This window comes from Orycteropus afer, unplaced genomic scaffold (assembly GCF_000298275.1).
Source record: "Orycteropus afer afer isolate SDZICR_OR568_19922 unplaced genomic scaffold, OryAfe1.0 scaffold00309, whole genome shotgun sequence".
Taxonomy (NCBI): domain Eukaryota; kingdom Metazoa; phylum Chordata; class Mammalia; order Tubulidentata; family Orycteropodidae; genus Orycteropus; species Orycteropus afer.
The window spans coordinates 2,235,087-2,249,736 of NW_006921896.1; the positions used below are offsets into that span (position 1 = coordinate 2,235,087).

Genomic DNA, 14,650 nt, shown 5'->3' on the forward strand with positions numbered 1-14,650 from the left:
AGAAGGTTTATTATTTTTCTTGGAGGTTACCCTGTGATTTATAATCTTCTTTTCAAGTGTAAAACTGTTCTTTCTCTCTATTGTCTTGACTTCCTCACCATTTAGAAGTTCTATAACTACACTATTTAGTCCCTCTTTTTGGTTTGCAGATGTTTGACTCCATTTTTGATGTTGACTGCTGGCAACTTTCAGATCCCACTCCCTCTTTCCTCACTCTTTTGCGACAGATCTGCACAACCCAATAAGAAAGCCCACATACTTTCTCATTTGGTACCAGTGTGGGAACCTTAAACCATGCAAGTCTGGCCTGCATGGAAACCCTCATCCTGGCCCCACACCCTAACCACAATGAAAATCAGAGCCATCTGTCCCTTCCTTCACTCAAGTGAAATCAACCAGCTTGTGTGCCTGCCCTGTTCTCCCTGCAAAGCCTCATGTGAATGATTAAACCTTTCATACCATCTTATGATATGTGTGGCATCATCAATATCAACATTCAAACCAATTTTTGGTTGGAGGGTTAGTTCTGCCCTGTATGAGGCAACCACAATGCACTCTGCAATTCTGTTTCCAGTTATATACCAATGGAAATAACCAAAAAAAACCAAAGAAACAAACAAAAAAAAAACACCACATAGAAGAATATTCACAGAACATAATTTATAACAGCCTGAAACCAAAAACACATTATGTCCATCAATAATACAATGGATAAATAAATTGTAGTATATTTATATGATACTATGCAACTAGAAATGTTCTATTTTTTCATATGGTTGCTAACTATACAGCTATTTTCACGTTGTGAAAAGTTTGAACTCTAAAGTTATAATTTGCATACTTTTCTGTACACATATTATATTTCTAAGTTTTAACTTATTATTAAAGAAAAATATTTGTCTTAGGCCAGAATGCTCTCTAGTGCTCACTGTGCCACTCCGATCAATTGTCAAGGGAATGTTCTATAATCTAAAATTCTATGGCTTTAAATAGGATCCCACAGGTGTTGCCAACTCAAGATACCACCACAGTAACCACTTCAACAAATAATTACTAAGTGCCCGCTATGTACTAGGCACTACTGTAGACTATTCTAGGTATTTGATGTATAGTAGTGAACAAGACAGACCAAGACCAGTACAGTAGGGAAAAACTGATGGACTGATGGACTGATAAATAAACAAAAGCATAAATCCTAAAGTTAGGCAATGTCTTATGTAAAAAGGAAAAGTAAAGTAGAATAAGAGGGTAAAGAGGCTAGAAGTTGATAGTATGATTTAGATAAGAGGATAAGGAAAAGGCTCTTTGAGAGAGCCATTTCTTTCACTACCAGAATATAAATTCTGTGAGACACATTCATGTATATACAACACACATAAACTTTTTTGACTTATTAATAAATGATTGGGAATGGAAAATTTCCAATTGGGAATGGAAAATTATAAGAACTAAAAGGAAATTTTGAACTTAGTGAAAGAAATACAATGTATATAAACCAAAAAAAAAAACCCAAACCCACTGCCATTGAGTCAATCTCCACTCATAGCAATCCCCACTGGGTTTCCAAGGATATAAATCTTTATGGTGATAGATTGCCTCATCTTCCCCCCTGTGGTGGTGGGTTTGAACCACCCACCTTCTGGTTAGCGGCCAAATGCCTTACCCACTACACCATATGTTGTTGTTTGCCGTCGAGTCGGCCCTGACTCATAGCGACCCCTCCTTGGGTTTCCGAGGCAATATCACTACGGAAGTAGGATTGCCCAACCTTCCTTCCGAGGAGTGGCTGGTGGGTTTGAACCGCCAGCCTTCTGGTGAGCAGTCAAGTGCCTTAGGCACTATGCTACCAGAGCTCCTACACCATATACAAAACAAATATTTTATTTCTTTATACTTACTTGTTAGTCTGGTCAACCATTATGCAACTTCCATTTGGAATTAATTCTACATCATTTTTGTCCCAACAGATCTATAACCACAAACAAACACAGGCAGTATCTCCAAAATAATTCTGAAGAATATATCATTAACATAATCACCATGGAGCATATCATCTTTTCCTAAAAAACTGGTAATAATGTACATTTTTGTCATAAAACTAGCATGAAAAGTACAAGTAAAAAATGATCACCAAAAAAAGACCATGGTATCATACAGAATGAAAAATAATTTTTTTTCCAAACCTCAATTATGTATTTTAAGTAATCACACTGAAAAAAATCAGTTGGAAAATTGTCCTATCTCAATATTCACTTTAAATAGTATAAACCCAGTATGACAGACCACAAAAATGGCTACAGATTCTTCTAATCCTGGTATGCACACCTCTTTGTAATGTGACTATAACACCTCCCATCAAGTTGTAGAGTCTATTTTTAACCCCTTAAATCAGGTGTGACCATATGAATTGCTCTGGCCAATGGGATCTGACACAATCAGAAGCTTCAAAAGACACTCATGTGTTGGGCCTTGCCTTTCTTTCTAAACCTAAGACTGGTGGCATCACTAGGGTGGGTGTCACCCAGTGTGGTAACTCATGGGCAACCAGCAAACACACTCCCTGGTGGGTGAAGCATCCTGTTCCAACCCCTCCTGGCCCCACCCACAGCTTCCTACAGTTCCTTTCCTCTCCCACTGGCCAATTAAGATTTCTTTTTAAAATAGTAATGGGTGTGTTTTTAGGTAAATCAATTAAAAGCTGATCTGTGATCTGGTTTTTATTGTTACTCACATTAAAATGGATATAAAATACTTCTCCAATGTCATCACCTTCATCATCTAGAAGTATCTGCAAACACCTAAAGAACAGATAATTTTATTTTCATAAGAGAAATAATAATGCTCATTAGATAAACACCATCTAAAATCAATGTCAAGTGCATGGCTATTCTGAACGTGGGAGGTCAGATGTACTTCACAGCAACTGTTTCTTGGTGTGCTGGTAACCGAAACAGGGCAGACCTCAGCTGAAAATGTGAGTTTAAGAAGGTTTTCTTCAATTCTAGAGGCTCCCGTTTTTATTCCCACCTCTCTTCTCTTAATTTTAATTTCCTTTGCCAGTGATTGTAGATTTCTATTTAGAAAAAGATTGGTAATATTTTTACAGACACTGAAATTCATTCAAACTAGTTTTATTTATATTAAGCTTTTGATCTTTACTTAAAGAACAAGTAATAGGTCTCCTATTAAATATCTGGTATCACTAAGGAAATCTGAGAAGCCTATGGCATTTGACTGCTAACCAGAAGGCTGGAAGTTCAAACCCACCAGCCACTCCTCAGAAGGAAGATTAGAGAATCTATTTCTGTAGAGATACTGCCTTGGAAACCCAAGGAAGGGTCGCTATGAGTTGGATTGACTTAACGGCAGTGAGGTTTTTTTTTTTTTTTTTTAATGGGTACAAAGATCTTCTCTGCTGGTGGCCAAGACAGTGGACTGGGTAGATATACTATCCAGACTCTCTACAACAAAGATCTAAGAAACTAAGTGAAATGGATACGGATGACAATCCTGGAATTCAGAGCCTCAAAGGAAAGGATAAAGAAATAGATCAAATATTGATTAGAGGAAAAGAATGAATGAAGACAGTGAACAAGGAGACATATGGGGTGGTAAACTGCCAATAGGACCAACATTATGGCCATTTTGAATTATTGCAAGCAGTGTTCTGACTGAGACAGGGACCGGATAACCAACTCTGCTCACTCAGCATTGCACTGGCACTCACATTGGTGATCAGCAACCAGAGAGGTATGATCCTCTCCTTATCCTGTACAACCACCCCATGACCAGAAGCAAGAACACCCTCCCCAACAAAAGCCAGTCAAAATCCTCCCACTGCCAGTGCCGTGCCACTTTTCTTTCCTCTTAGTTCTTCCCCCTTGCCATCCTGTTTAAATTTCTATTTTTCTTCCTTTTATTTTGCTATCCCAGAGCCAGGTGCACTGCCCCACCTCTTCCTTGGTCAGCAGTGCCTGCTTCTGTATCTTCACAGTCAGCGGTGCACACTCCCATGGAGCAAATGCCATGCTTCCACTACAGCTAGCGGATGCATCAGTACTGTGCCACTCTTCCTTCCTTTTTAAAAAATTCTTCCGATTTCACCTTTCCTTGTTTATTTCTTTTTTCCTTTTCTTCATCTCCCTCCTTCCTTTATTTGGTTTTGCAGAGCAGGGGCTTTGCCACTCACTGCATCCATGGCCAGCAGTGTCTGCCCCTGCTTCTCCACAGTCAGTAGCATGCACTCCTGTGAAGCATCGTGTTTCCACTGCAGCCATGTTTGGCAATGAACAGTTGCACCAGTCCTGCACTGCTTTTTTTTGTTGTTCTTCCCTCTCTCCATGTTTCTCCTTTTCTGACCTTTATTTTTCTTTCTTTTTCTCCTTCCTCCTTTCTCATTTTTTTTTTTTTTTAATTTTATTGATCCTGTGGAGTGGGCGCTCTGTCCCCTGCCACTTCTGTGGCATTAGTGCCCACTCCTACCAGTCTACCAGTTGGCAGTGCATGCTCCCACAGAGTGAGCACCACATTTCCACTGCAGCTGTGTTTGGTGGCTAGTGCTTGCCCCAGTACTCTGATGCTTTCCTTTCCTTTTTTTCCCCCATTTTTCTTTTTTCATAGTTCTTCCCCCATATATTCCCTTCTTCTTCTTCTTTTTGTTTTCCTGTTCTTCCCTCCTTTTCCTGTTTTGATCCTGTGGAGCAGGGACCCTGACCCTGCTCCTCTATAGTCAGCAACACCAGCCCCTGTCCCTCTGATCAGTGGTGCACACTCCTGCACAGTGAATGCTGCATTCCTGCTGCAGCTATGTTTGGGAGCTAGAGCTTGCACCAGTGCTATGCTGCTTTTCTTCTTTCTTCTTACTTCATATCTCTTCCTTGTTTATTTTTCCTTTTATTTCTTCTTCTTATGCCTCATTTTTTTTCCCCTGTCAGTGGGGAGCCATTGGCCCTACCCAGGCATACCCACTATGCTTTCCATCCCACCCAATAGCCGAGTGTCACAATGAACTGTAGCACCTCTGGATCAATGAGAGAGGGTGCTATACAAAATAGCACAAACAAGTGACTAAAATACAAGGTAGGAAAATCTTGTGGGAATAAATGCTATTGTAACTACCTAATAAGGAATTCAAACAAATTATACTTAGGTCCCTTCAGCAGATTAAGAAAGAGATCAAGGACAACAAAGATAACACCAAGGAAATCATAGGCAAAATCAAGGACAACATAGACAACACTAAAAAAAAATTCATGAAAACAATACAAGAAAAGGATTGACAAAATAAATAGAAATTAGAAATCACACAAAAAGAGCAAACAAAAATCCAGAAGATCAATTCTAAATTTTCAGAAACAGATAAAATATTGGAAGGACAAAGGAGTAGAATAGAATTAATGGAAGACAGAATTAACAAAATTGAAGAAAAATCTCTTGATACTAAACTGTTAGAAGAAAATCAGAAAAAAAGGACTGATAAAAGCCTAAAACTTATGTGTGACACCTCAAGAAGAATAACTTACGTGTGAACAGAATTCCAGAACAGGAACAGACCAAAAAAGCACCTAAAAAATCGTTCAAGATTTGTTGGAACAAAACCCCCCTGATATCATGAAAGGTAAGAAGATATGTATTCAAGAAGCTCAATGAAGCCCAAATAGGATAGGTTCCCAAAGAAAATCACCAAGATATATCAAAAGCCAAACTTTCCAGGACAAAGAAAGAATCTTAAAAGCAGTTCAGGAAAAAAGAAAAGTCACCAACAAGGGCAAACCAGTAAGACTAAACTCTGATTTCTTGGCAGAAAACATGCATGAAAGAAGGTAATGGGATGCCATACATAAAATATTGACAGAAAAAAATTGCCAACCAAGAATTACATATCCAGCAAAACTGTCACTCAAATATTATGGCAAAATTAGGACAGTTCCAGATTAAAAAAAAAAAAGATTAAGGGAATTTGTAAAAACCTTGCAGACTAACCTTGCAAAAAATATGCTAAAGGGAGTCCTTTGGACACAGTACTAACAACAGCAGGTAACAACCTGAGATTAAGACATATGACATCACCCTGAAATCAATGCAGATATAGAAGTATTAAAAGTGAAATAAATTTAAGAGACTGAAAATAGGGAAACAAAGATAGCAATTTGTAAGTGATGACAACTACAAAGCAAAAGGAAGGAATAAATAGTAGTTACAGAAACTTCCCAATGGAGAGGAACTTGATGATTTCAAGATAGAATGGATTGTTTTAAACTTGGGAAGAAAATAATAAATTACAGGGTAACCTCAAAAGAAAATTAATAAACTTTCTCATTAAAACAACAAAGGAGAAAAAACTAAAGATTCAGTAAACACTAAAGCAACTGTAAGGAAGAAAATAATATGAAAATATATAAACAAAATGAATTCAGCATAGAAATATATATGGAACAAAGAAAGTATCAGCACTATTCACATAAAAAATACACACAGCAAACTGACAGCAGTAAATTCATACTTCTTGATAATATACTGAATGTAAATGGATTAAATGCACCTGCCAAGAGACAGAGAATAGCAGCAAGGATAAGAAAAGATGACCCATCAATATGTTGTCTACAAAAGGCACACCTTAGTCACAAAGATAGAAATAAGGTAAGAATCAAAGGATGGAAAAACATACATGAAACAAATGGCAATTAAAAAAAAGAACAGCAGGAGATCCAGTATTAATTTCTGATAAAATAGACTTTAAGGCAAAAGCCAGCAAAAGGGACACCTTAGTACCACTGAGTCAATTCTGACTCGTAGTGACCCCCACAGGGTTTCCAAGGCTGTAAATATTTATGGAAGCAGATTGCCTCATCTTTCTCCTTCAGAGCAGGTGGTGGATTTGAACCATCAAACTTTTGATTAGCAGCTGAATGTCTTAACTACAGTACTACCAGAGCTACTTAGCAAAAGAGACAAGGAAGAACACTAAATAATGATAAAAGGATCAACTGAACAAGAGGACCCAACCATACTAAATATCTCCATGTGCAATGAAAGAACAAAAAATATATAAATCAAACTTTAATATAACTGAAAAGAATAACAGATAACTTCACAACAATAGCAGGAGACTTTAATACACCACTTTCAATGAAGGACAGAACAACTAGAAAGAAACTCAACAAAGATACAGAAGAGCTAAACAACATAACCAATGAACTTGACCTCACAGATGTATATAAAACATTCCACTCAACAATAACACAATACACATTGTTTTCCAATGTATATGAAGCATTTTCCAAAACAGACCATATATTAGGCCACAAAATAAGCTTCAATAAATTTTAAATCACTGAAATACTATGAAGGACCTTCTCAGATCACAATGCTATAAACTGGGAAACAGGAAGATTAGGGAAAATAATCAAATAAATGAAAACTGGGTAATACTCTATTTAAAAACTAAAACAAACAAACAAACAAAAAAAAAACCTCATTGCCGTGGAGTCAAATATGACTCACAGTGACTCCTTCTTGGGTTTCCCAGGCAGTATCACTACGGAAGTAGACTTCTGAGGAGTGGCTGGAGGGTTTGAACTGCCAACCTTCTGGTTAGCAGTCAAATGCCTTAGGCACTATGCCACTAGAGCTCCCAAATACTCAGTACTTCTTTGGAAAGGGATAAATCAGAAAAAAGATCAAATCAAAATGAAGAAAGTCTAAGATTCATGTGGGATACCATCAAGAGGGATAACCTACATGTAATCAAAACTCTAGAATAGGAAAAGATGAATAAAAGTATAGAGAACACTGTCCAGGATTTCTTGGAAGAAGATTTCCCTGAAGTGATGAAGGATGAGAATATATCCATTCAAGAAGTACAATGAACCCCAAACAGGATAGACTCCAAAAGAAAATCATCAAGACATATCATCATCAAACTCACCAAAACCAAAGACAAAGAAAGAATCCAGAAAGCAGCACCAGAAAAATGAAGTTACCTACAAATGGCAACCCATGAAACTAAACTCTGATTTTTTGGCAGAAACTATAGAGAAAGCAATGAGATGATATATATAAAATGCTGAAATAAAAAAATTTCCAACCAAGAATTATATACTCAGCAAAACTGTCCCTCAAATATGATGGTGAAATTAGGACATTTCCAGATAAGCATAAATTAAGGGAATTCTTAAAAACCAGACCAACTTTACAAGAGATGCTAAACGGCATCCTTTGAACAGAGAACCAACAACAGCAAACAACAACCAACTACTAACACACATGATGACATAACCCAGAAACTAACCCAGTTATGGAAGTAGCCAAAGTCAAATAAGCTAACAAGATTGTAAACAGGGAACCAGAGACATCAATTGCCAAATGAGGACAACTACAAACCAAAAAGGGGTGGGGAAAAAAAAAAGTAGTTACAGAATGCCTAAATGGTAAGGAAGTCAAGACAGTTTTAACAGAATGGACTGTTCTAAACTTGGGAAGAAAATTATAAATCACAGGGTAACCTCAAAGAAAAACAATAAGCCTTTGCATTAAAATAAAGACAAGAAGAAATATTTAGCAATATAAAAAAATAGCAATGAAGGAAAGGATAATATAATTCATAACAAAATGAGCTCAGCACAGAAAATTATACAGAACAAAGGAATGAGCAACACCACACACACAAAAAAAAAAAACACATAACAAAATGACAGCAACAAACTCTTACTTGTCAATAATTGCACTGAATGTAAATGGATCAATTACACCACTCAAGGGATGGCGCATTGCAGACTGGAAAAGAAAACATAACCCATCAATCTGCTGTCTACAATAAGAATACACTCCAAGGTAACCACAGAGAAAATTAACAATCCCTCTAGGTAGACCCAGAAAGAAGGAAAACATGGGCTCAGCACAAAAACAACAATAAAGAAGAAAAGAGAAGAAACACTTGATAACAAAATGAACTCAGTACAGAAAAGTATCTGGACCAAGGAAATCATTAGCAAAACAACAAAAAACACAACAGAATGACAGTAATCAATTCATACCTATCACTAATTACACTCAAAGTGAATGGACTAAATGCACCAGTCAAGAGAAAGAGAGTGACAGACTGGATAAGGAAAGGAGACCCACTGATATGCTGCCTACAAGAGTCCCAACTTAGAGACAAATATAAAAACAAATTAAAAGTTTAGGGGTGGAAAAAAATATACCAAGCTAATGGGAACCAAAAAAGAGGTTTTTTTTTTTGTTGTTGTTTGCCATCAAGTCGGCCCCAACTCATAGGAGTGGTAATATTAATTTCTGATAAAATAGGTTTCAAGGTGAAAAACAGCATAAGGGACAAAGAAGGACACCATATGATACTAAAAGGGTCAATTTACCAAGAAAACTTTACCATAATAAATATGCACCCAATCAAAGTGCTGCAAAATACATGATGCAAATATTAACTAAATTGAAAGGAAAAATAGACAACTCTACAACAGTAGTAGGAGACTTTAACACATCACCTTCAAGGAGGGGCAGATCAACTAGAAAAAAACTTAACAAAAATATAGAAGTACTCAATACCACCATCAACCAACTCAACTTCATAGACATATACAGAACACTCCAGCCAACAAAAAAAGCACAATTTACATTCTTCTCCAGTGCACATGGATCATCCTCCCGAATAGATCATATGTTAGGATATAAAAGAAGCCTCAAAAAATTAAAAAACACTGACATATGACAAAGCATCTTCTTGGATCACAATGTTATAAAGTTAGAAATCAATAATAGGAAGACCAAGGAAAAAATATCAAACACGTGGAGTTGAATAATACACTGTTCAAAAACTACCAGGTAACAGAATAAATACACTGTGAAATAAAAAAAAATTCTAGAAACAAATGAGAATGAAGACACATCTTATCAAAACCTATGGGACACAGTGAAAGCAGTACTCAGAAGTCAATTTATAGCAATAAATGCACACATCAAAAAAGAGGAAAGAAACAAAATCAATAGTCTAACTCAGCAACTCCAACAATTAGAAAAAGAGCAACAAAAGAAACCTTTAATATCCAGAAGTAAGGAAATAATAAAGATCAGAGCAGAAATAAATGAAACAGAAAACAAAAAGACAACAGAGAAAATCAATAAAACAAGAAGTTAATTCTTTGAAAAGATTAAAAAAATTGACAAACCACTGGCAAATCTAACAAAAGAAAAGAAAGAGAAGATGCAAATAACATGAATAATAAACAAAAAGGGCAACATCACAACAGAACCAACCAAAATAAAAGATGTTGTTGTTGTTGTTACGTGCTGTCAAGTCGGACCCAACTCATAGAGACCCCTCTTTGGGTTTCTGAGGCAGTATTAGTATGGAAGTAGATTGCCCAACCTTTCTTCTGAGGAGTGGCTAGTGGGTGTGAACTGCCAGCCTTCTGGTTAGCAGTCAAGTGCCTTAGGCACTATGCTACCAGAGCTCCAGAAATAAAAGATATTGATAGAATATTATGAAGAACTGTACTCCAACAGATTCGAGAACCAAGAAGAGATGGATAAGTTTCTAGAAACACAAGACCTACCTAAACTATTCCAGTCAGAGATAGAATACTTGAACTGACCCATAACAAAGGAATAAATAGAGCAAGTCATAAAAAAACTTCCCACAAGAAGTCATCCTGGCCCAGATGGCTTCACTGGAGAATTTTACCAAACATTCAGGGAAGGGTTGACACCTACAGTACTCAAAACTATTCTAGAACATAGAAATAGATAGAATACTTCCAAATTAATTTTATGAAGCAATTACCATCCCAAAAATAGGCCTATAAAATGAGCAATAACTCAAGGGAGATACTCTTGCCTTAGAAAAATCAACCATACAAGTACAAAAGAGCATCATCTGCCCAGGGATAAAGCTCAGAAGGCAGGAAAGGATAGCAAAGAAGGATGGTAAACACAGCGAGTAAGTGGGAAGAGGGCTGTTACATTATAAGGATTGCACTCAACGTATTAAATCAAAATGTGCACAATTTTTTGAAATGAAAATCAATTTGCTCTGTAAATTTTCATGCAAATCTTAAGGAAAAGTTAAAAAAAAATTCTGCTTGACATAATCACCAAGATCTTTTTCAATCAGGAATTTCAAATTGAAGAATAAAGACATAATAATAACAACAACAAACAATGATAATCATAGTGTTTATAAACTCCAAATTTACTAGAAAACACAGTAATTTGCATTATTAATAATCTATCCCTGAAGAAAAAAAAGACCTTTTCTGTACTAATCTTTTCCCAGTTTCATTAAACTTAAGACCTGAAATTTGACTACCTATGGTGTTTCAAGACATCTGTGAATAAAGCTTATGTCAGAACGTATAATAGCCAGTCTTTTTATATTTCTATTCTCTGTAGTCCTATGGTACTTTATATACAGATAGATATTTAACATAAGATCCTTCATGTTACTGCTTTGTTGGCTCAGTCACTCATTTTTGCATTCAGCAAACATTATTAAACACATAAGGTGGCAAGCATAAAAAATGTAAATTTGACACTAAAGAATTAGATCCATAAATCTTCAAACTATTAGGTGAGATAGGTGGATGAATGTCTCAGCTAAAGTACAGTGGGATATGTACAGCCAGAGAACTATGTAAATGGTAGAAGTACAGCTTAGAAAAGTTTATTAACCCTTTCAAAAGGAATACAGGTCATTGGGGAAAGCGTCCAGGAGAAGGTGTTTACCATCCACCTACTGGATCACTTATTAATGAATTGTGAAAAAAGAAACCATGTTTTAGTCTTTGTGAGTTTTTGAGGAAGGAAATTAGAACTCATCAGGTAGACCTGGATTAATCGTAAGCCTTGGTTCATGATACCCTGACATCACTTCTCCACACATCGCTTATTTGCCTATTTATTTATATATGGTTTATAATGAACATCTATACCCTCCCAATATAGAGCTAAAACACTGCTAATATCTTGTGCCTAACTATATAGGATACTTCCTCTATCTCATTTTTGGGGTTAGTTGCCATACAGTTGGCTGACTCATGGTGATCTTTTGTGTAACAGAATGAAATATCGCCTAGTCTTGCATCATTTTATGATCACTGGTATGTGTGAGTTCATTCTTTTGGATACTGTGTCAAGCCATCTCATTGAAGGTTTCCCTTATTTTCAGTGACCATCTATTTCACCATCCCAGATTTCTACCACCTCCAAATGTGTCACATATATCTGCCAGCTTGTGTAGTGTCTTTTCTCTTTCATCAAGATATTATTTGATGAACAGAGAAATTGTTTAATATTATTGCAGTTAAATTTATCAATCTTTTCTTTAATGATGGTACTTTTTATGTCTTGCTTAAAAAAATCTTCAGTGAGAAGGGTATTACAAAAGATACAGAAAAGGCATATTTTTGCACTTGAAATTTACATCCTTAATCCACATGAATTTTTTTTTTTGTGTGTGTATAAGGTGATAATCCACTTTCAGTTTTTCCCAGATGGATGACATTTTTCTAGCTCCATTTATTGAACAGTACCTCCTATCTCCACTGACCTGCCTCTAACAAAGCCCCACATAAGCATAGTTCACTTTGAGTCTCTTCTAAAAAACCAAACCCACTGCCATCGAGTTGATTCTGATTCATAGTGACCTCTAATGGGTTTCCAAAACTGTAAATCTTTATGAAACAGATTGCTTCGTCTTCCTCTCATGTAGCAGCTGGTGGATTTGAACTGCTGACCTTCTGGTTAGCAGCCAAAAGCCTTACATACACTGGAAAACCTGTACCAATACCAAACTGTCCTAATTAATGTAGCTTTCAAATTATTCTCAATATCTGATAAGTGAAGGTGATGACATGAAGCATGATTTAAAATAAATAACACTGTTGTTGTTGTTGTATGCCGTTGAGTCAGCCCTGACTCATAGCGACCCCTCCTTGGGTTTCCGAGGCAGTATCACTACGGAAGTAGGATTGCCCAACCTTCCTTCCAAGGAGTGGCTGGTGGGTTTGAACCGCCAGCCTTCTGGTTAGCAGTCAAGTGCCTTAGGCACTGTGCTACACTACTGCTCTAAAAATAGTCTGCTTTAAATAAATAAAAAAATAAACATCACTTGCAGATTCACCACCTGTGCAATGTCTATTGGAAATGCTCTACACAGATAAAGTTCAAAGATTAATTCAAGGATTGAAGACTAGTCATAGGAACTTTTCTTAATTTTCAAAAGTTAATTTATTATCCAACAACATCTGCCAAAGTTCAAAGTGTTTTAAGTTGTCTATAATTAGCTACTGTTAAATATGAAAATATTATTTGTGTGTATGTTTAAATATTTACCTAAATATATTTTAAATAGTGTTCTGAAAAAGGAGCTATCTTACTTACTTTCCCAAAACAGGACTGAGTTCTTTCAAGTCTTCCAATGATGGTGTTTGGTCCAGAAGTTTCTTAAACAGTACTGGAGGAAAAGGAATGTTGGCAACACTGAAATTGAATAAGGAGAGTCCACATAGCACCCCAAAGAAGAAATACCTCTTCTTCTTGAATTTAGGCTGAAAAGACAGGGAAAATACTCTTAAAATACAATGAATTTTTGCCAATACTATGGAATATTTGTATTAGGTAAACCTTTTCCCCCCTTTCCAAAAATAAAGTCACAAACCAAAACCAAAAACCTTGTGATCAGAATATTTAGGGTTTATGTTCAATCATTAAGTCAATTTAAATCCCTACTATAATTGAGGTTATTAGAATGAAATAAGAATAGAAACACATTAGGCCAGGTATCCTTACAAACTAATTTTTCCAACTCATGACGACCTCAATGTAGAGCAGAACAATGTAGAGTAGAACTGTTCTACAGGATTTTCTTGGCTGTAATCCTTATGGAAGCAAATCTCTAGATCTTTCTTCTGTGGTACTCCTCAGTGGATTTTAACCACCAATCTTTGGGGAAGTAATTGAGCACAAACCATTTGTGCTAATTTGTTGTTGTTTTTGTTGTCAAGTAAACTGACTCTTGATGACTCTATGGACAACAGAAAGAAACACTGCTTGGTCCTGAAACATCCTCACAATCCTTGGTATGCTTGAGCCCATCGTTACAGCCACTGTATCAATCTATTGTTCCAAACAGGGATTTTTAATGGCCAACTCTTTTATGTAGACAAACATGAGAACTCAGAGAAAGAGGACTACATTTTAAAGAAAGTAATTATTCCTTATTAGAATTGAAGATTATCTATCTCCACAAAATTATATCAACAATTCCTCTGCTAATATGAAACATTCTGCTGTTGTTGGGTGCCATAGAATCAATTGTAACTCATAGCAAACCTACAGTCAACACAACAAAACACTGCCTGGTGCTTCACCATCCTCACAATTGTTGCTATGTTCCAGTCCACAGTGTCAATCCATCTCATTGAGGGTCTTCCTCTTTTCCACTGACCCTCTACTTTACCATGCATGAAGTCCTTCTCCAGGGACTGGTCTCTCCTGATAACATGTCCATAATATGTAAGACAAAGCCTCATCATCCTTGCTTCTAAGGAACATTTTGGCTGTACTATTCCAAGACAGATTTGTTTATTCTTTGAGTAGTCTATGCTATATTCGATATTCTCCACCAACACTACAA

The 14,650-nt window shown here is 36.4% G+C and overlaps 1 protein-coding gene across 1 annotated transcript in view; it reads right to left on the reverse strand.

The window, feature by feature from the left end:
* Positions 1 to 14,650, reverse strand: part of HERC5 (HECT and RLD domain containing E3 ubiquitin protein ligase 5) — a 125,734-nt gene that overhangs the window by 33,137 nt on the left and 77,947 nt on the right. The window contains exons 17-19 of the mRNA XM_042782412.1: positions 13,396 to 13,562; positions 2,732 to 2,798; positions 1,899 to 1,969 (exon numbers count right to left, since the gene is read on the reverse strand). Coding sequence (XP_042638346.1) covers positions 1,899 to 1,969; positions 2,732 to 2,798; positions 13,396 to 13,562 — 305 coding nt within the window. The remainder of the gene's footprint in view (positions 1 to 1,898; positions 1,970 to 2,731; positions 2,799 to 13,395; positions 13,563 to 14,650) is intronic.